This window comes from Lissotriton vulgaris, chromosome 4_1, assembly GCF_964263255.1.
Source record: "Lissotriton vulgaris chromosome 4_1, aLisVul1.2, whole genome shotgun sequence".
NCBI classification, from domain to species: domain Eukaryota; kingdom Metazoa; phylum Chordata; class Amphibia; order Caudata; family Salamandridae; genus Lissotriton; species Lissotriton vulgaris.
Genome location: NC_141691.1, coordinates 177212294 through 177235486, shown reverse-complemented (window position 1 = coordinate 177235486; position 23193 = coordinate 177212294). Strand labels below are relative to the sequence as shown.

Here is a 23193-nt window from a genome sequence, read left to right as displayed (position 1 = left end):
AGACAGTAATGCTTGGTAAACGTGTGTAGCGAGGTCCACGAAGCTGCCTGACAAAAGTCCTGCAAGGGAACGCCGCGGTCTAAGGCAGTAGTGGCTGCTGTTGCCCTTGTGGAATGGGCAAGTAGCCCCACATGAGGCTCCTTCTTAGCCAACGAGTAACAGGCCTTGATGCAGAGAACGACCCACTGAGAGATGGTCCGTTTGTCCTTGGCCTGACCTTTTTTGGCACCCACGTAGCCAACAAAGAGCTGGTCATCCAACCGGAATGGTTGTGTACGCTTCAGATTGAACGAGAGCGCACGTTTTGGGTCCAGATGGTGGAGCCTCTATTCCTCTTTTGAAGGATGCGGAGGCGGAAAGAAGGTCGGCAAAGTGATTGTCTGCCAGATGTGGAAGGGCGTGACAACCTATGGCAAGAAAGAAAGACAGGTCCTTAAAACCACCTTGTCCGAATGAACAGAAAGTAAAGGAGGTTTGGAAGAAAGAGCCTGGAGCTCACTCACTCTTCAGGCAGAGGTAATAGCTACCAGGAAAGCCGTCTTGAGAGTGGGAAGACACAAAGGACAGATATGAAGGAGCTCGAAAGGAGCACACATCAGGTATGTCAAGACAAGGTTCAAGTCCCATTGAGGCATAATGAACGGCAAGAGAGGAAATGTGTGCATAATGACTTTCAGGAAATGGTTAACAACCGAGGACTTAAAAAGAGAAGGCTGATCTGGAAGCCGAAGAAAGGCGGAGATGGCCGAAAGATAACCTTTGATAGTGCCCAGAGCAGAGCCATTCTGGGCCAAAGAAAGAAGCAACAAAACAACTTCGGAAAGAGGGGCAGAAAGCGGATCCACAAACTTTGCTGTGCACCATGCCACAAACTTGTTCCACCTGCAGGCGTATACCGTTTTAGTGGAGGAACGCCTGGCTGCCAGAATGACATCACAGACTTCGGGAGGAAGATCAAAAGCTGTCAACTGTTGCCGCTCAATCTCCAAGCATGGAGTTGGAGGCTGGATAGATTCGGGTGGAGGACCGCCCCCTGCTGCTTCGACAGAAGATCCTCCCGATGAGGCAGTCGGATCAGGGGATCGATCGCCATGTTGAGTAGATCGGGATACCAGCATCTTCGTGCCCAATCCGGAGCCACTAACTTGGGTCCGGTTGGGCGGAATCTTCTTCAGCATTCTGGGCAGAAGTGGTATAGGCGGAAAGGCGTTCAACATACCGCGACTCCACTCATGACGAAAGCGTTGCCGTGCGAGTGCCGCCTTGGAAATTCCAACGCGCAGAACTGATGACATTGCCCGTTCTCTTCTGTGGCGAATAGATCTAACCACGGCTCTCCACACTGCAGACAGAGACCTTGCGCCACTTCCGAGTTCAGACGCCATTCGTGATCCATCAAGCCCCGGCGGCTGAGTTCGTCCAGCCTGGTGTTCAGAGAACCTGCCAAATGTTGAACCACCTTGATGTTCCAGCCATGTCCAGAGGAGCAGAGCCTCCTGATATAGGGACACGACCCCACCCCACCCTGTTTGTTTCAATACCACTTGGCAGTGGTGTTGTCCGCGAACAACTGCACCACATTCCCCCGGACAGAGGGAAGGAATGCCTTCAGTGCAAGTCGTATCGCCCAAAGCTCCAAAAGGTTGATATGGAGCCGGGACTCCTCCGGAGATCAGGGGCCTATGATCTCCGCCTCGCCCAAGTGGCCTCCCCATACCAGGAGGGACGCATTGGTCACTACTGTGTGCTCCGGTTGGGTAATGGAGAGGGATCTGCCATTGACCCAATCGCAATTCGTGAGCCATCACTGCAATTGTCATGCAGTGCCCTCCAAGATCAGGACGTGATCGGACAGGATGCCCTGATGCTGCGCCCACTGGAACTTCAGGTCCCACTGCAGAGCCCACATGTACCAACGGGCATGTTGCACTAGCAGGATGCAGGAGGCCATCAGGCCGAGTAGCCGGAGAGTCATCCTGACTGAAACCCGGGATAGAGGCTGAAAGATCGGAATCATAGCCTGAATATCCTGGACTCGCTGCTCGGGAAGATAAACCCGAAACCGCATTGAATCCAGAACTGTTCCGATGAAGGGGAGCTTCTCAGAGGGACTCAGTTGCGACATCGGTCGTAGTCTGAAGGTGGGTGACAATTGCTTGGGGCGAGCCCGCCTTCAACAACCAGTCCTTGAGGTAGGGTGAGACTTACACCCCTGACCTGCGCAGGTGAGCTGCGACCACCGCCATCCCTTTCGTGAACACCCGAGGGGCGCTGGTGAGGCTGAAGGGGAGCACAGCAAACTGAAAATGCTCCGGGCCTACTGTGAACTGCAGGTAACGCCGGTGGGCCGGCAGGACAGGGATGTGAAAATATGCGGCCTGCAAGTCCAACGCTACCATCCAGTCTCCAGGGTCGATGGCAGCCAAGATCTGAGCCAGATTCAACATCTTGAACTTCTCCTTCCGGAGGAGTGAATGACGTTCCTGAGGTCCACGATGGGGCGCCCCCCTTTGTCCTTCTGGGGGACCAGAAAGTAGTGGGTATAAAAACCAAGTCCTACTTCTGGCCCAGGAACGCGCTCGATGGCCCCCTTGGCCAAGAGGGCCATAACTTCCTGTTTGAGAAGCGCAAAGTGATCCCCAACATGCGGTGGCACTGAGGGGGCATAGCTGGTGGGGTAGACTTGAAGGGGAGGGAGTAACCCCTCCGGACGAGTTGCAGCACCCACTTGTCGGAAGTGACAGAACGCCAGTGGAGAAGGTGATGTCGGATCTTGCCGCCAGCTGGATGCTGCGGGAGCAGAGGTTGACTGATCTGCACGCCGGCCCCCACCATGCCCACGGCCGCACTGAGTTTGGTTCTGACTGAACGAGCGGGCAGGGGCGCCCTTTCCAAGGCCACGAAATGAATGAAAGTTAGACGTAGCCGGGCGCGTGGTGGAGAGATCCAAGGACTTGGCCGTAGCCCGAGACTCCCTAAAACGCTCCAGCGCACTGTTGGCTCTATCACCAAACAGGCGAGTGCCATTAAAGGGTATGTCCATGAGTGAGCTTTGGACATCTGGCAAGAACCCGGTTGATCACAACCAGGCGGGGCGCCGAAGCGCCACAGTTGTCGAGATTGCCCTACCTAGTGAGTCCGCAGTGTCCAAACCTCACAGAATAGCGAACTTAGCCGCATCTTTACCCTCTGCAACACCTTGGAACAGCACAGCTTGCATCTCTTCAGGACACTGAGGCAACACCTGTGCAACTGTATCCCACACCGCGTGGGAATATCGGCCCAATTGGCATGCGGTGTTCACCGACTGCAGCCCTAAGCTGGCCGAAAAGAACAACTGCTTGCCGAACTGCTCCAGCTTCTTAGAGTCCTTGTCCGGCGGAGCCGTGGGAAGGCACTCTGGGACGTCGAAGCTTGGATGACCAGGCTCTCAAGCGTAGGATGAGTGGTCAGAAAGGCAGGGTCACCCGGCCCGGCGATGAGGCCTGGCGATGTTCTTATCCACAGGGGCCCCTGTGGCTGGCCGCAACCAAGTGCCCTATAGGACGTCAGTGAGGGCGTCATTAAATGGCAGCAGGGGCTCCAATGAAGTGGACCCCTTCTGGAGCACCTCAGTGAGGAGGTTAGTTTTTAGGGCCACCCTAGGGAGATCAAGGTTGAGGACCTCAGCTACCGGACGGAGCACCACCGTGTAAGAAGCACCCTCCCATGGTATGTGGGGGAGAGGCAAACCCCGGGTCAGAGGAGACATCAAGGCCACAGGCCTCCTCCAAGTCGTTCGCCCAGTCCTGCTCAGAGTCACACTGACAAGCAAGATGGTCCTTGGACCCCTCCCAGTCATCCTCAACCTCCGTCGTATGTGGTACAGACTGTGGAGACAGGGCAGGGACTGGGGAAGGAAGAAACTGCTCCGGGAACGGCACCAGACGGGGCCGAACCAGCGCCGTGTCCCAATGCGGATCCCAGGTAGGAACAAAATTGTCCTGGAACCGGGGCAGAGGCGGAACAAGTGGTATCCACTGCGGCGCTGGAGGCAGAGCAGAGGGTGGTGCTGGGGCTGCTGTTGGGGTTGGGCCCGGAGCCGGCAGCGTGAGACCTTGTGGTGCCATGGCCGGAGCAGCGGCACAGGATCCTGCGGAACCGGAGCCAGCGTCTGCGCGGAAGGCTCGTCAGGATCCTGACATGGGAGCGCGAGACCCAAAGGCGCGCCAGCAGGACCCAGAGGCCTAAACAGGCGGTTCATGGTAGAAAGAAACTCTTACACCTGTGCGGGAGTCGCCGACAGACCCGGGTAAGGTGGGTAGGCTGCGGGACTCCCAGGCTCTGAAGGAACCGCAGGGGCAGAGCCCCTGTCCCCCTGATCTGCATCCGGGGACTGACGGGGGATGTCAGTAAGCGACAACGCTTCTTCAACTTCTTTTTGTGTTGTCTCTTACCCGAATCCGAGGGTGAAGACTTGGACCCCGAGAAGAGATGATGGTGGCCCCGCGAGCATTACCTGGAGCGGCCCCTGGACCGTGAACTGCGCTTGGATGAGTGCCGGACTACAAGCAGCTTCTGGCGCCGATCCCTCAAGGCCTTCGGGGCCATGGCCAGACAATCCATACAGGACCGAGAGACGTGGTCGCACTCCAGGCAGTAAAGACAGACGCCGTGGGGGTCTGCCACTGACATATTGCAATGGCAGGCCCCACCAGACTTAAAACCAGGCATCCCTACGTGCACGGGAGTAGACTTACAGGAAACATAAGTCTCAAAAAGGTAGTCAAAAAGTGAGTAAGGTACGTGCTCTAACCAGATCTGCGCTTACTGGCGCAGAAAAAGAAAGAACTGACGTCAGCGCGCTTGGGTGGTGCCTAAGTAGTCTCTGTTAGGTGCTGCTAGCGAAAACTTCTCGGATCCAGTCTGACGCCTGGGGATATTCTAAGGTAAGGAATCTATCACTAACGTGTCTCTTTCAGATAGGAGGTCTTCTTGGCCCCAAAGGACCCTCAGCAGTCAAGTGGACTTCATCCCCCAACCAGGAGCATGCCAGGAGGGGCCTTTGCAGTGCAGTGGAGAAAGGGGGCGGGCCTCCTGCATTTTGCAACATCCCTTTCCAGGACCATTTTTGTGCCCCAGTGACTCCATCCCCCAAGCCTAATCCACATTGATAGTGAACCCCAGCGAGAACAAGAAGTTTGCCGTAGCCTGTAGGTGGAAGACAACTGCTTGGGGCGAGCCCACCTTCAACAACCAGTTGTCAAGCTAGGGGAAGACTGGAACCCCTGATGTCCGCAGAAAAGTTCTTTGAAAAGTTCCAAGAGGAGAGTCTCACAGTTGCTGCTCCGAATGGTTGATTTTCCACAAAAACATTTCAAATAACTTTTCAAATAATGTCTGAAGATTGATGCTGAGCGCCTCCTTCCAGCTTCTGCTGTGATAATCATTTGTGAAAAGCAGATGGATATTTCCTGGAAAATCAACCATTCGGAGCAGCAACTGCAAGACTTTCTTCTTGGAACTTTTCAAAGAACTTTTCAAATAATTTCTGAAGATTGATGATGAGCACCTCCTTCCAGCTTGTGCGGTGAAAATCATTTGTGAAAAGCAGACGGATATTTACACAGATATGTAAAACGTAATTCCTACCGAGAACCGGCACCACGCCGCCCTCAGTGTGTTCAAAAACAAAGGACTGATTTTTGAGCTTTGGTGAAGCTATTCTGGTCCTGATGAGAATTCCCACATTTGGAGGGATTCGAAACGCGTAGACCACGGGGCTCAGGCCAATCAACGACAAACTTTGCACATGTCTTTAATTTTGTGAAATTCATGTTGTTGATGACTTGTTTTGGTTTTGTATTAAGTGTTTTTTCAGCAAACATGTTGTAAAGTACTCTGGCTTTGTGTATGATAGGATTTGTAGTGTGTAGTGAGGGTTGTGTAATGATGGAACTATTGAGTTGGTCAATCTAACAGAGTGAATGGGGTGTGGAGAATCTACACAAGTGAAGTCTCTATGTAAGTAAAAACAGTTCCATTTATGTATGTGAGGGAGAAAGGGAGGTTGGATATATATGTTCTAAAAAAATTTAATTCTAAGATGCCTGTGTCGTTTTGTGTTTTTGATGAATTGCTAATGTAAATTGTGAAAAAAACCTGGGATTAAATCCAAAGGAAAAAGTGGTTGGTGTGACATTGTTTCTTTCAATGCACTGCAAATAGGTTTTGAAGATTGTAGCTGCACTGGCGTTTTCTTTGTTACTTGATTATAGTAGGCTTGGCCTTGCTGTTTAGGAGCCAAATCCTGTATTGGTCTCTAGCTAAACTTCACCATGGCAAAATATGCTCCCTCCTTCGAGGCAAGGGTAGGAGGGGAAAGCATGCCAAAGTCAGGTGAGGTATCCAAACCACTGGCATCACCCAGTTCCTCGTACCAGTCCACATCTTGTTGGTGCAGGATTTCTAAGGGATCCTACTCCCCCTCCCAGGCCTCTTCATTCATCCCTAACCTTTCATAATAGGGCAGGGTGAATGGCATGGAGCCGTACGGCACCGTCGGTGTCGGTCTCAGCATCGGAGGATGCCCGACCGGCTATGTGTTGTCAGGAATGAGGATTGGGGAGGTGACACCGGTGGGTGCCAGCGAGTCCAAAGACCTCTGCGGTAGACGCAATGCCCAGGAAGGTTGCTGTAGAGGTGCCACCAGTGTAGGTTTGGACCCGTGAAGGGGTCCAACTGGAGGCCGTGGCACCGGAGTCAGAGCAGCCGGCATGGGATTCCCAGGCCCCTCCATCTTCGGAGCCTGCGGGTTCCAAAGGCATGCCGGCAGTATCCGCTGCCCAAATATGGCACACATGGCATCATAAACCTTTCAGCTGGGCGGGGGTTGCTCCTGGACCCGGAAAGGGGGGAAAACGTGGAGCCGACCCAGGCACCCGGTCCGTGGAGCGGAGTCTCGAACCTTGAGGTTCTTCTGTTGCGTTGCGAGACACGCTGGGCAAAGTTGAAGCATGCCTCGACGTCATGTGCTTTTTGTGTTACTTCTTACCTGACTTCGACAACTTTGACAAAGAGGAATTCGATTTTTCTGCGCAGCGCTCGGACCTTCCTCTCGACCGAGACCTGGACCAGGATCAAGACCAATGAGGCAACCTCCACGGTGCTGGGTGCCGGGTCGCGAAAAGCTTTAGGGACCGCTCACTCAAAGCCTTCGGCGCCATATCCAGGCAGTAAGAGCCCAACTTGGAGTTGTGGTTGCGCTCCAGGCAATAGAGACAAAATAAAAGGGGGGTCCGTGACCGACATGGTGCGGTGACAGGCGCTACACGGCTTGAACCCCAAATGTCTTCTATCTCGTCAGTCAAAAAATGACAGGGGATAACGCTCTTCAACGCAATGGGGCTGGCTGGCGCATTAAAGAATAGAACTGATGTCAGCGCGCTGGAATGGCGATTATATTGATGACGTGGACGTCATGACCAACACGACACCAACAACTTCACGAGGAGTCAACCAACACCACCTACTGGCACGCAGGAGTACTACTAAGAAAAATCTTCTGGATCCAGCCTGACGCATTAAAATTCAAAGGCAAGGAATCAGAGGCTAGATGTCTCTATCAGATATAGAAATCCAAACAATCAGTATTGAGAGGGCTGAACTCACTCACTCAACTTATATGTGTAGTGCCAATGAGCGCCATGTAAAAGGAGTAGAGGGTTGTGGAACAATATACAGCATATGTGAAAATGTTAAAAACAAAGTCATTTTCAGGGCATGGAGACTGAGTCTGTAGAATCAATAACTCTAAGGTATTAGTGATCGTGCTTTGGTGTGAGGGACAAATGATGTAAATGTATACTGGCGGTCAGTCACCAATCAATTAGTGTGATTGCAACTCGGTCCACGTGATTTCACCATTCTTGATTCTGGTGTGACTGAACTCAAGCAAAAGTTCTCTATTCTATAGGGAACAAAACTGGGTATTTCGGCTGGAGATTCACACCTGAGGCATCCTGACAAGCTTCGATGAAAGGGAGCATCTGAGAAGGGATCGGGTGTGGCTTCTGCACTTTGATAGTCACCCCCAGCGAGTGCAGAAGGTCTCCCATATCCTGCAGGTGGGAGACGAACGCTTGGGGCAAGCCCGCCTTCCACAACCAGTCGCCAAAAATACAGGAAATCTGGCACGCCTGATCTCCACAGATGAGCTACAACCACTGCCATCACCTTGGTGAACACTGAGTGGCGCTGGTAAGGCCAAAGAAGCACAGAAAACTGAAAGTGCTCTTGGCCTACCATGAACCTCAGGTAACATCTGTGGGCAGGCAGGATGTGACTGTGGAAGTATGCATTTAGAATTCCTCTTTTTTCAGGAAGTATTTGAAAAGGTGCACGACCAGGATAGGACAAAGTCCTCCATTCTTATTGGGCACCAGAAAGTAGCTGGGATAACAACCATGAACTATTTATGAAGCAGGCACCCTTTCTATGGCTCACTTGGCCAAGAGAGCCACCACTTCCTGGCGGAGTAATGAGATGTAGTCGTCCATCAGCCTGTTGCAAGTAGAAGGCAAGGGTGGAGGGGTAGTCACAAAGGGGATGTACTAGGCTCTGGACAATCTGGAAAACCCAGCGGTTGGATGTTATTGAGCTTGTAGGAAAGTGCCCCTATGACATGGTTACCCCCAACCTTTTGCCTGGAATCTGAAGCAACATTGACTGAAAGTGTGCTGGGTTTCTGCTAACTTGGTCCCCAGAACCAGTGTTCTTTCTCTAAACTGTACCTTTAGTTCCACAATTGACACCTCTTTAAGCTCCATGGAAGTCCCTAGTAAATTGTGCCCCTGGTACCTAGGGCATTGGGCCTAAAGAGTTTCCCTAAAGCATGCAGCATGAATTGTGTCACCCTAAGATACCCCTCAAAAAGCTCAAGCAAACTGCCATTGCAGCCTGCGTGCCTTGGTGCAGAGATGTGTGAAGAGTCGACAAGGCACACATCCCTGTGTGCCATGCCTGTAAAACACTACATGTGGTATAGGTAAGTCATCCCTACAGCAGGCCTTACAGCCCTAAGGCAGGGTGCACTATACCCATGTGTGAGCATATCTATGAGTGGATCTGTACCTGTGATATTCAAATTCATTCTTAGATATCACAAGTGTGCAGAGGAGCCATAACAAGTACATGGGCTGGACACTCTGGATTACAAGTTCTCCAGCTACATGATGTCTTTACTGTAGCCCCATATGTTTGGTAGTGCGTCCACTGACTGGTCTCGACCAGCCAGCTACCCTACACAAGTTTCCGACATCCTGAGGTGAGAGCCATCGCTCTCAGAGGTGAGTAACAAAGACTGCTCTGGGCTGAGGTGTTTACAACTCCTCCAAGCAGGAACTGCATTCCAGTTCGGGAATATTCAAAGGCCCTCCCACCTATGTTATGCAACCCAAGCCTCTCCAGAGAGTGGAGATGCCCACCCCCTGTCCAGACCCCACTTATTGGTGACAAGACAAGCTGGAACATTTGTAAGATTAGGAGGTGTGTCCCACATAAGGTGGATTAGCTGATGTAAACACCACGATTTCAGATTCCTCCATCTTGTTTTCGAAGGAAGTAGCCTTCTACGGTCAGGGTTGTGCTCACTTCCCACAGAGAAGAGGACGTATAAATGGTGTAGACACTCAAAAGATAGTCAGCCCATTGGCTACTATCTGTCCCTCCCCTTAGCATTCCTAAATTGAATATTTAGTTTGCACCCCTGAACCCAAGAACCCAGATACTACGGATCAAGAGAAGAAGGAGGAAGAAGAGTCACTGCCTGGCGAGAACTGCTGAAAAAGCTGTGAAAGTTTGGTGCCACGCCGTGCCTGCTCGCAACTGCCAGCACTTCGAAAATCGCCCACAGTCTCCCTTGGAGTAGAGAAGCTACTCCCCTGCAGTCCAGAGGCACCAAAGAGCAAAGTCCAGTCCACTGCCTTGCAGCTCTCATGCTTGACTGACGCATCAGACGACCAGGAAGATGTACTCCTGCTCTGGAAGGTCAATCGTTCTCCCCACTAAGTGTGAAGACACGAGGACCACCCAGAGCCATGCAGCACCAATCCCTGGGGTACCGGATGCCCTGCACCAAACAGCAACAGTGTGATCCAATCGGGATATCCACTGCACAACGACTGATCAGCCATCGAGGGATGTCAACATTAGTGAGCCCCACTTCATGAGTGGCCCAGCTGTCCTCATTTTGCCACCGCCAGCTGTTTGTCCCTAACCGCAAGAGGAGCCTTTGCGCATTTAGCCCAGCTGTCCTATCCACTCTGCATCTGAGCATCGAAGAACAGGCCGTGCTACCCAAGCCCCTGTTTGGGAGCTCTCTGACTTGTCACCTAGTGCAGCCTGTTTTCAGGTGGCATCCTTCTCCATAGGGCGCACAGCTACAAACCTCACGAGCACTCTGCTAAACTGGCTGAACGCTGGTAGTTCCCAAAGAAATGCTGGTAGTGCTTTGGACCTTTGCCCAATACAATTTGAAACCCAGCAGGTGAACCACCTGAAACAGACTGTACTTACTGTTATGCATCTATGACTTTTCTTCCCATCGGATTGCATTGTGCGTAAACGCGCACAGATTTGAAAGAGTTACTTACCTGCAACAATTGATAACAAAAACACTATTTTCTTTTGAATGATGTTCTGGGTTTTGCAACATATATAAAAAGAAGTGTTCGTTTTCTAATTTGGTCTCTAATTTATTCTTTGAGTGTGTGTCTCATTTATTGCCTTGTGAGTACAAGAACTGCTTAACACCACCCTCTAAAAAGCCTAACTGCTCGCCCACACTACCACAAAAGAGAGCTATAGTATTTACTATAGCCTCTGTAAGCCCATTGGGGATCCACTGGACTCTATTTACAGTATACTTCTTTCTAGTGCACTATATAGAGAGCCAGCATCACAAAGGCCTCCAGTGGTGCCATTGATGGCGTATCCTGCCATCCACTGGGTGCCCATTATGGGTAAAACTAAAGAGGCTTGGAGGCTGCTGAGGAGTGCGGGACTGACCTGTTCTCTGACTACCTGACCCAAAAGGCCTGTGGGTGCCACGTCCTCAACTACGCAAAGACTGAGAAGTCCACTGGCTGTAATGGCAGGGAAGTTGGAGACATAGCTGAAAGTGCCTTCCATTGCCACGAAAGGAGGGGAAGGCTGACAGTGGTTGGCAAAGAGCCACAGAAAGGTTCAAGGACCTGGCCATAGCCCTGCTGTCCTTGAAGCACTCCAGTACTGCGTCTGCCTTGTCTCCGAAGAAACAGGAGCTATTAAAGGGCATTTCCATTAGTGCAGCCTGGTCATCCCCAGTAAAGCCAGTCGTCCTCAGCCAGGCTAGGTGCTCCAAGACAACTGACGATGAAACCACTATGCCTAGTGAGTTGGTCACGTAAAGTCCACATCAGATGGTGAACCTATAGGAGTCTCTCCCTCTCAGGACTGTCAGCAGTGCCAAGTATGATATGCCACTAACCTTTAGTACGGCCAGCGGGAATGATGCCGTGAAGAGTAATTCCCAACCTCCCCTAAACACTGGTCTCGCCACAATGAAATGACACACTAAGGGAAGAGAAGTATCCAGGGGAAAAGGGAAGGGGAGAAAATAACAAAAGATATCCTGTTTCTGCACAGGATTGGTGACAATCTCCTGGCACCCTCAGGGATCCCTGCAGATGATAGAAAGCAAGAATAGTATGAGAAGCACCACATACACTCAGTACACAGATATTACTCTCTTTCCCAAACTAAGCGTTCCCTGGACTAGGATGCGAAGGTAAGTAATTCTCAGCTGGTAATGGATCACGCACACCATATGAAAGCCCAACTCAAAAGTACATGAAGCTGGCGTGGTTTCCTTTTGAAACAAAGTAAAGAAAAATTAAAACCGCGCCACGAGAGAGCGCCTTTATACGAAGTCTCCGACTCTCATGCATGATATGTCATACCTGAGTATCTCTTCTGCCTGGATCTCCGGATGGTGAAGGAGGCGTGCTGGGGGATAGATGGTATCTTTCGTTGGAGAGGAGAGCGGCGTTATACACAGTCTCGGACTCTCTAACTTGGCTCTCCTATTTACTTGTAGATATTTCCCCCAAAGTATGCTCAGGCTCCACGGCAGTAAGGAAGTGTAGAGGTTTGAAGAAACGCGCTTCATGCGCTAGCTCCAAACATGCAAATGGCGTATATGTTTCCAGCGTGTGCTTTTTACCCGCTGCACATGCCGACGTTGGAATCACAAAAAGCGTTTCACTGGCTTTGCTGTGGAAATGAGCTAGTAGAGCGAGAGCCTCCTTGCTCCGCTCTGGTATAAAAAACAAAGCACCCTCCGACCTAGAGGTGCTTTGTGGACAAATCAGGAAGCGAACTCTCGGATGAGTTCGGAACAGCGATAACACGCGCTACTCGTGAAGAAAGTGCCGCAGCTTCACCCAGCAGCGTCTCACAGCAGAAAAAGGAAGAGCGTGGCAAGACGAGTCCGTAGAGGGCTCCGAAGGCAGATTGCCAAGCCCCGTTGTAGGCGGATGCAGGGTTTAAGAAGTATCCATTCACACGCCTACTTCCTGTCGCCTAGCCCCTAAGCTTCTTGGGACTTGTAGTTCCCAGATAAATCTCTGGCATTCGTGCCATTCAAAACCCGGAAAAGTGATGTGCGCCTGCAGTGTCTATATGTGCCATTCCAGCTATGGGTACCCGTTATCGCTAAACTCCCATCGGCACCTGCCTGAGATAATATGGCGCGAGCCTCCTCCGGGACCATAGGAAGCACCTGTGCAGCCGCGTTCCAAAGCGAATGGGAGTACCAGTCCTAAAAGCATGCAGTGTTCACTGACCTAGTGCCAAGCTGGCGGAAAAAAACATCTTTGTTCCCAAGGTAGCTAATCTTTTGGATTCCCTGTCCGATGGAGGAAACGGTAATGATCCCGGATTTAATTTGGAAGTGGAGGCTTGGGGTGGAGTGTGTTGTGAGGAAACTAGGGTCTGCTGGGGCGGGCAATCAACCTATGCACAGGAGCCCCAATGTTGGATTTGTGCCAGGCCCCGAGTAGGACATATATTAGAGCTTCGTAAAATGTGAAAAGTGTTTAGGATGGGTCGACTCCTGGCTGAAGCACCTCCATCGGCGGGCAGTTTAAGGTCCAGGACCTTGGCTTCCCTCCTCACTGCCATAGCAAATTAGGCTTCCTCCTTAATATCTGCAATGGGTAGAAAAGCTCAAGCCAGTATCTGAGGTGTCCAGCCCACTGGCATCTGCCAGATCCTGCGCCAGGTGTCCATGGAAACATCTATGGCCTGGTATTTATTAGGATCCAGTGACCCCTCCTAATCATCCCCAAGTTTTATCTCAAAGGAATAGGGCACAGACTCCAACCTAGGAGGAATTCCTCCAGTCGGCGTCAGAGTCGGACAACATCTATCCGGCTCCATGCTGGAGTCCGGGTAGAGCATAGGTAATGCGTTGGAAGTGGAGCCAACATCGGGAAAGGTTGAGGTGGTTCGCCGGAGACGGTCCAGATACATCCGAGGGACCCGACTGGTACCAGGGGCAATTTACTGGCAGATGACCAGTAGCCCCTCCCAAAACCGTAGTGCCCGAAGGTGTGCCACTGTGGATGAACCACCCAAATATGAGGTGCATAGCCTCATAAAACACACAAAGTTGGGTGGAGTCGGGGCTCCGGCTCCAGGAAACACTGGAAGGCACTGAGGCCAAACTGGTGTAGGCTCCACCGCAGAGCGAGGCCTTGAATGCTGATGCTTCCTTGCCTCATCAAGAGACTTTGATGGATGGTGCAAAGTCAAAAACCTCTTCGACTTCTTACTCTTTTTCTGTTTGAGGGACTTACTTGAATGCCCGGATGACTACCAACTGTAACAGTGTGTGATTGGAATGGCTCTGCGACCGATCTCTGGAACTTCATCGTGACCATCGTGAAATTGTATGTCAAGCAGCAAGGAGCTTGAGGGACAGCTTCCTCAAGGCCTTGCGGTGCTTGGCACTACAATCGACACATGTCTTGGCATCATGGTCGTGCCTGAGGCACCAAAGGCAGATGAGGTATGAATCCATTACCAACATTAGACCATGACAGGCGCAACTGGGCTTGAAACCAGCCTTCATTGTGGACATGCCAGCACGACAGGAGACAATGTCTCAAACCTGTTTGACAAAAGGGTTGTAAAAATGTCACTCAAAAAATGACATCAGGTAGTTCTTCTAAGGATCTGCACTGATAAGCGTGCAAAGAAAAGAACTGACAAACAAGCTACTTTCCTTCGGTAACAATGTATCTGTGAGAGACATATGTTAGTTATAGATTACCTTAGAACTACCCCGAGGCGTAAGGCTGGATCCGGCGAAATGTTTTCTTAGCAGTACCGCTGCGTGTCAGTAGGTAGCGTTTGTCGACTCTGCGTCCATCGTCAGCGTCGGTGTCACCGGCATGACATCGCAGTGTTCACCTAGACACCTGCCCTGCGTGCAGACGTCAGTTCTGACACGACTTTGCAAACCAGAAGCGCAGACCCATGCAAGACACTGACCACTGGTGCACAAAACTAGGGCCCTGCAAGGGCGTCCCTAGCCCTAGAAATCAGTTCGCAGAATGGGGAGGATGGGTGGGGCGGTAAGGAATGTATAACTAATGTATGTCTCTTACAGATACATCGTTACTGAATGTAAGTAACTTGTTCATCTGAAAGAGACCATTAGTTATATATTACTTACCTTAGAATGGATACCCCAGCAATACTAACCCAAGAGGTGGGCCTGCGAACTAAGTTCACACCCGGAAGTCTTGGAGAACAAAACGTCAGAACAAGCCGTCTTTCCGTACTTGGCTGTCCAGGCAGTAATGCTTAGTAAACGTGTGCAGAGATGCCCACGTGGCTGCCTGGCAGATGTCAACCAGCGGAACTCCACGTCCCAAAGCAGTAGTAGCTACCATCGCCTTGGTAGAGTGGAGGCGCAGCCCTACTGGATGTTCCCTTTTAGCCAAAGAATAAAAGATCTTAATGCATAGGCGACCCATCAAGAGATGGTATGTTTGTACACTGCCTGACCTTTCCTGGCGCCCACATAACCCATGAATAGTTGATCGTCCTCCCGAAAGTATTTAATGCGGTCAAATTAGAAAGACAGCACACATTTTGGGTCCAGACAGTTGAGTCTCTCTTCCTCATTGGAAGGGTGCGGAGGTGGGAAGAGGGTGGGCAATGTGATGGTCTGACCTATGTGAAAAGAGGTAACCACTTTGAGCACAAAAGAGGGCTTAGTACGGAGGACTACTTTGTCTGGATGGACAGCAAGAAAGGGAGATCTGGAAGATAAGGCTTGAAGCTCAAGCAAGTAAGCAGTCTTCAAAGTAAGGAGACGAAGAGGACAATTATATAGTGGCTCAAAGGTTGCAAAACATAAGATAAGTGAGGACAAGATTCAAATCCCACTGGGGCATTATGAAAGGAGAAGGAGGAAAGAGATGAGTAATGCCCACCAGAAATCTGTTAACAATCGGGGACTTGATAAGTTAAGACTGATCAGGAAAGGGAAGGAAGGCCAAAATGGCTGAAAGATAGCCTTAAAGAGTGTCCAGCGCAGAGCCCTGCTGGGCCAAAAAAAGAATGAAAAGGAGAACATCTGAAAGAGGGGCGGAAAGGTAATCCACAACCTTTGCTGTGCCCCATGCCACAAATTTGTTCCATCTACAGATGTATACAGTTTTGGTGGAGGGACGCCTGGCTGCCAAGATGACATTACAGACTTCGGGAGAAAGGTCGAAAGCTGTCAACTGTCGCCGCTCAAACTCCATGCAAGGAGGTGGTGACTGGACAGGTTCGGGTAGACGACCGTCCCCTGCTGCTACGACAGAAGATCCTCCGGAAGAGGCAGCCTGATCGGAGAATCGATGGCCATGCTCATGAGCTCGGGTACCAAACTCTATGTGCCCAGTCCGGAGCCTCAAGAATGACTAGGCCCGATCTCGCTAGATCTTCTTTAGGAATCTGGGCAGAAGTGGTACAGGTGGAAAGGCATGCAGGAGGCCGCAACGCCACTTGCAACGAAAAGCGTCGCCGAGCAAGAGCTGCTTCAGATATTTCAACGTGCAGAACTGCTGACATTGCACATTCTCTTCGGTGGCAAAAAGATCCAACCAAGTCTCTCCCCACTGCTGTAAGAGACCTTGCACCACCTCGGAGTGAAGACGGCATTTGTGATCCATCATGCACTGATGGCTGAGTTTGTCTGCCCAGGTGTTCAGGGATAGTATATGAGAAGGGGTCCCAGACGGAACAACATAAGACAAACAAATCAGCAAAATTAACCTCATAAGCATAGACTTCAAAGAATGTTATTTAATATACATCCTTCCTTGTAAATTCATTACCATATCCTTTTCGCAATAATACAATTCAAAACATTTCATGATAAGCCCAGAAAAAGGGGGGTGGGGGGGGTGGGGGAAGGTGAAGAAAGGAAAATTGTGCAGCATAGGTTTAAATTAGTCATAAAGGAATAGCATAATATGTGGTCTCATCAATATTTGAACATATAGTGCCTCACTGTATATATATACATTATCATATATCAACTCATATGTTGAGAAAATCCTATCCTGTAATAATCAGGCACAGTCCACAAGTGATCAGTTTGCCCACAGGTAAGAAAGGATAACAGTATGTCGACGTTTCGACCCCAGTTTCGCAGGCAACGGTATTGCCCTACAGCGGGGTCTTCCTCAGGACGGGTGGTGGTGGGGTGTGGGAGTACAAAAAGGGGCACACGAAGCACGGTGAATCTAGCGGCTCCGTCTGAAACTGATGTTGGGCCAAGGGCTCCTATTGCCAAGAGAGCGTTATCCTATTCACGCGGCAGTAATCCTAGGTGCTGATTATGCATGGGAACGCTTCTATTCATGACAGAAAACTCACATCATATATGAGGGTGAAACCAAAAGGAGCCAAAACAATTTGCTGGCAGTGACTTCTTGCTTCCAAATCGCTAATCGGGAAAACTGCCTTTAAATAAGACCTCCTAGGTTCGTTTATATATCCAAAAATCGAACAAAGCGGGAAAGCTCCTCGCTGTCCATCCGTGTACCATTTAATTTAATGACTTGCCGCGCGCCATGGAGCGGGTTGAGCGGTGTCTTTTAAACAATCCCCTTCAAAGTTCACTCGGGTTTCCATTCGAGGATGCGTGCAGAATCCTCCGCATAACAGCACACCGTTGTTCAGGGAACCTGCCAGGTGTTGAACCACCCGAGATATGTCCTGATGTTCCAGCCATGTCCAAAGGCAAAGAGCCTCTTGACATAGGGTCCACGTCCCACCTCGCCCCGTTTGTTGCAGTACCACATGACGGTCGTGGTGTCTGTGAGCACTACTCTTTGTCTTCAGTGCAAGACAAATCGCCCGGAGCTCCAGAAGGATGTGGAGCCCGGAATCCGCCAGAAACCAGTGGGCTCTGATCTCTGTTTCCCCCATATGGCCGCCCCAACCCAGGAGTGACGCATCCATCACTACTGTGTACTCTGGATGGGGGAAGGGAGAAGGATCTGCCGTTGACTCAATCCTGGTTCGTGAGCTACCACTGCAACTGACTTGCAGTCCCCTCCGAGATCTGGATGACATCAGAAAGTTTCACCTGGTGCTGTGCCCACTGGAACTTCAGGTCCCACTGCAGAGCCTGCATATGCCATCTGGCATGATCCACCATCAGGATGCAGGAGGCCATGAGGCCCAGTAGCCTCAGGGTCATTTTCACCGAAGTCCGGGATAAAGGCTGAAACATCGGTATCATAGCCCGAATATCCCGGACTCGCTGCTCACGAGGATAGAACCTAAACTAGGCTGTGTCCAGAACTGCTCGGATGAAAAGGAGCTTCTGGGAGGGAATCAGGTGCGACTTCGGCACGTTGACTGTGAACCCCAGCAAATGCAGGAGGTCTGCCGTAGTCTGAACGTGGGAGACGACAGCCTCGAGCAAGACCACCTTCTACAGCCAGTCGTCAAGATAGAGGAAGACTGTAAACCCTGATCTGCGTAGATGAGCTGCGTCCACCGCCATCACTTTTGAGAACACCCAAGGGGTACTGGTAAGGCCAAAGGGGAGCACAGTAAACTGAAAATGCTCGTGTTATACCGTGAACCGTAGGGAACGCCGGTGGGCAGGCAAGACGGAAAGGTGAAAGTATGCATCCTGCAAGTCCAACGCTACCATCCAGTCTCTATGGTCGAGGTCAGACAAGACCTGACCCAAGGTTAACATCTTATACTTCTCCTTCCGGAGGAAGTGGTTGACGTCTCTGAGGTCTAAGATTGGTAGCAGGCCTTTGTCCTTCTTGGGTACCAAGAAGTAGTGGGAGTAGCAACCGTGGCCTACTTCTGGCTCAAGGACGCGGTCAATAGCACCCTTGGCCAAGAGAGCCATAATGTCCTGAAGGAGAAGGGCCAAAGGATCCAACGACATGCGATGGAGTGTTGGTGGCATGGAGGAAGGGGCAGTCTTGAAGGGGAGGGAGTAGCCCCTTTGGACTATCTGCAAAACCCACCTGTCTGACGTGATGTTGTGCCAGTGGGGGAGGTGATGGCAGATCCTGCCACCCACTGGAAATTGGTGGCCCTGGAAGGTCAGACTAGGAAGGTTTAGAGGCTGCTGCAGGGGGGCTTTGGTGGACTGGCCCGCCCGCTGGCCCCCAGACTCACAACGCTGGGGCCCACGCCCCAACCACGCAGAGGCTGGGTAGCTTACGCAGCCCTGTATCTCTGTGTGGAACGTGGTGGGGCATCCCTTCTGTAATCACTAAAGGAACAAAAGGCAGACTGCATGGCGCGAGATATTTTTGAGAGGCCCAAGGATCTGGCCGTAGCCCTAGAATCCTTGAAACGATCAAGTGCGTTGTCCGCTTTGTCACCAAATAGGTGACGTCCATCAAAGGGTATGTCCAAAAGGGTAGATTGGATATCCCCAGAGAAGCCAGACGTTCTCAGACAAGCATAGCGCATCAGTGCTACCGATATGGAAACCATTCTCCCCAGCGAGTCTGTGGTATTCAGCCCACACCGGATGGTGACCTTTGTTGCTTCTCGATCCTCAGCAACAGCGCGGGTGAGCACTGCCCGGGCTTCCTCTGGGCACTGCGGCAACACTTGCGCAACTGTATCCCACACCGTGTGCGTGTAACGACCCAAGAGACATGCAGTGTTCACCCACCGCAGTCCTAAGCTGGTGGAAGAAAACATCTTCTTCCCAAAATGGCCCAGCTTCTTGGATTCCCTATCTGGGAGAGCAGTAGGTAATGCGCCCTTTGAGGATGAGGCTTGGACCACCAAGCTCTCAGGGGTAGGCTGTTGGGAGATGAAAAGTGGGTCACCCAGGGCTGGGCGGTGGCGTCTGGCAATCATCCTGTCCACAGGAGCCCCTGTGCTGGGCTTGGACCAAGTGCTCAGAAGGATGTCAGTGAGGGCTTATTAAAAGGCAGCAGGGGCTTCGGAAAGGCTGCTGCCGGCTGAAGCACCTCAGTCAGGAGGTTAGTCCTGACAGCCACCGTAGGAAGCTCAAGGCCCAAGGCCTTAACCGCCCTTGTCGACACCACAGTAGCCACGGTAGCAGGAGAAAGCATACTAATGTCTGGGAAAGGATCCAGACCACTGACATCACCCAACTCCTCTCGCCAGTCCAGCTCCTCATGTTGGTCTGTTAGAGGGTCAACAGACCCCTCCCAGTCCTCCTCACCCTCCTCTGGGTGCCACTCAGGGCAGCATAGAACACCAGGAATTAACAGCAGTGTAAAATTAGCCTCTGTCATCGGTACCGATGTCGGTCGACATAGGTACGGCACCGTGTCCACGTTGGGGCTGAGGCTGGGGTCGACGCCGGTTAGGGGCACAACCGGTGTCGGGGTCATCGCCACTGGAATCAGCGCCGGGGAAGGTACTGTAAGGTTGACCGGCACCGATCCGGATCCAGCCCGGGATCCTTGGGGACCCTGCGGCGCCAGAGCCACTGGCATCGAAGGCCTAGAGCCCCCAACCAAGTCCGTGGTGCCCGAAGGGCACCTGCGGAGTCGGGCTGCCTAAAGATGCTGTGCAGAGCTTCGAAAAATTGACGAAGCTGGGCAGGGGATGCTCCAGCTCCGGGAAAAGGAGGGAAGTGCAGAGCCGCCCCAGCGGGCTTTGTGGTAGGAGCCGGCAGTCAGAGCACGACTTTGGGTCGTGGTCGGGCTCCAGGCACCGAAGGCACACGAGGTGCGGATCGGTAACCGGCATCAACTTGTGACAGGAGTCAGAGGGCTTGAAACCGGGCCGACGGCTGGAGATTCCTTGTGCACCAGGAGTCGAAGACTCAAAAGACGTTGATAAAAAGTAAAAAAAAGTTAGTCAAAAAGCGACTAAGTGGCAAGCTCTCTCCGGATCTGCACTGGCTGCTGCGGGAAAAGAAAGAACTGACATCAGCGCTGCTGTATATATACATGCTGTATACCTGATGGGCGAGGGACGCCACCTCATAAGATGGCTGTACAGTGGCGCCCGGGTACACACAGGGACCTCCCTTACGACTCTTAGAGAAAAGTGGTCCAGAGATCTTGGTAAGGACCTAACGAACAAGGACTGGTCCTCTCTCCAGGAAAACCCTAAGAAGGCGTCTTGTAACGCCAAATTCAAGTTAATACAATATATGATTCTCCACAGGGCCTACCTCACCTTCACCGTCTTAATTGCATATACCCCAACACGAGTTTGTTGCCCCAGATGCCAGGCAGAAATGTTGCATATGTTATGGACGTGCCCGCGCCTCAGAGGGTTTTGGTCCCTGGCCGCACAAATTATAGAAAATATCACAGGAATCCCCAACTGGGACACAGTAGGTCGTTCCATACTAGGAATATACCGTTGCCGAAAGTGCAGCTCTGTTTCACTGATCTGGCCCTACTCATACTAAAGTGCTCCATTACAATGAGGTGGAAATCGGCCCTTCCACCAACAGTATTCACTTGGCATGGAGAGATGGCTCGATGGGGTAGAGCAGAAAGTGCATTCATTACAAGGGAGAGATATCGTGGGTTACATAAAATACCCAGTTCCATGGAATGGGACCTGATGCTGGAGACTTTTAAGGCCACCGATCCCCTTACGCCACACTACGCTTAGTGCAAAGCACCCCCTTGCCCCATTATGAGGCAGTGATATTCTTCCCCCTCCCCCTGCTTGATGCTGGGCCTGTAAATTTGAGTGACATCTCTAAGTCAGTGATCTCCACATGACGTACATATGAGAACAAGGAAGAATACCGGGACCGACTCATCTCAACTAGGGGTGAGCCAGACTAGAGGGAGGGGGGTGGGTTGTTTAAAAATGTTCTGTTTTTATTTGATTTTGTCGGACAACATACAACTGAAACAGCTGATGCAATTGGTCGATCTTAAAAATGTCATTACCCCAAATGGGCTATTACCTGTACCTTTGATGTAAAATGTTAGGATCATTATTTTCAAGCCCATTGTACTTACGTTATAAAAGTAATGTACCAATTCAAGCGGCGCTTAAGCAAGGCGCAACTATACATAAAATCAAAAGAGTATGTTTAAAAAAATGTTGATTAAACTGTATTCTGTATATCATAATGAAAAGTTTCAGAATTACATTTCATGAGTAATAACCTACAAGATATAGTACAATCTCTAAATAAACTTAGTAATGATGTATTTAACCACAAAAAAGTGATTATATTAAATAATACTACCACTGTAGCTTTTGGTATCCGTTTCTTTTTCTCTGCTCTTTCTTTCTCTTCAATTTCCATGTTCTCTTTCTCTATTAGAGAAATCAGGGTGTTACAGCGTCTCTGGAGCTCCTAATAAACAAAATAAAAACAATTAATGAACGCTCAAGAATGTGCCTATAACTTTCCAGCACAGTAAAAAATGTTCAAAGTGTTACATTAATTCTATCACAAAAGCTTCCTTTTAAGCATGCTGTTGAACATTGACTATAGCAGGAAAACCTTTCCACAGCCCTACTAATCACCTTTCAGCTTGCAATAAAATACTTTAATTTTCCTATAGGCTACTTTTATGTAGAAAATAACAGGATTCAAAGGTTCCTTAAGTATCATCACGTCTGTTTCTCAATTATTTAATGTCATGTGTGTCATTAAAGCACAAGTTACCAAAGCGCCGGGATGCTCCTCGGAGTAGCCGAGCGCTATAGAAGAAATAAATTAATATAACATAACATAACTACTTGTGTAACGATATATCTGTAAGAGACATTAGTTAGTGATAGATTCCTTACCTTAGAATATCCCCAGGCATCAGACTGGATCCGGAAACTTTTGCGTAGCAGTACCCTTGTGCTTCGGTAGGCGTCGTCCGCGGCTCCGTCGTCGGAGTACTTAGACGCCGCCTCCGCGTGCTGATGTCAGTTCTTAGAAACAGCTTTTCCGCGCCAGAAGTGCAAAGCCATGCCAAAAACCAACACTGGTGCCATGAAACTAGGGCCCTGAAAGGGGATGACCTTAACCCTAGATATCGGTTCGCAGAACGGGGAGGATGGGTGAGTCGGTAAGGAATCTATCACTAACTAATGTCTCTTACAGATATATCATTACACAAGTAGTAACTTGTGCATCTGAAAGAGACACGTTAGTGATAGATTCCTTACCTTAGAATAGATACATCAGCAATACCAACCCCGTGGTGGTGGGTCTGCGAACCAATAATCACACCAGAAAGTCCTGGAGGACGGAACGGCCAAAGTACCCATCCATCCGGACTTGACTGTCCAGGCAATAATGTCGCGCAAACGTGTGCAGCGAGGCCCACGTAGCCGCCTGGCAAATGTCCTGCAAGGGCACACCTCGGCCCAAGGCATTTGTAGTGGCTGTGGCTCGAGTAGAATGAGCCCTCAGCCCAACAGGGGGTTCCTTCTTAGCCAAGCAGTAACACGCCTGGATGCACAAGATGATCCACCGGGAGATGGTCCGCTTGTGCACCGCTTTCCATTTCTTAGCGCCTGCGTATCCAACAAAGAGATGATCATCCACCCGGAACTGTTGTGTGCGATTCAAAGAAAATGAGAGCGCACATTTTGGGTCCAGACGGTGGAGCCTCTCTTCCTCTCTCGAGGGGTGCGGAGGCGGAAAGAAGGTGGGCAAGGTGATGG

The 23193-nt window shown here is 50.7% G+C and overlaps 1 protein-coding gene across 2 annotated transcripts in view; it reads right to left on the bottom strand.

The window, feature by feature from the left end:
* Window positions 1-23193, bottom strand: part of SMARCA1 (SNF2 related chromatin remodeling ATPase 1) — a 2209746-nt gene that overhangs the window by 31732 nt on the left and 2154821 nt on the right. For both annotated transcript variants that reach the window (XM_086918497.1, XM_086918496.1), the window contains one exon: window positions 21773-21883. In XM_086918497.1, the coding sequence (XP_086774623.1) occupies window positions 21773-21883 (111 nt within the window). The remainder of the gene's footprint in view (window positions 1-21772; window positions 21884-23193) is intronic.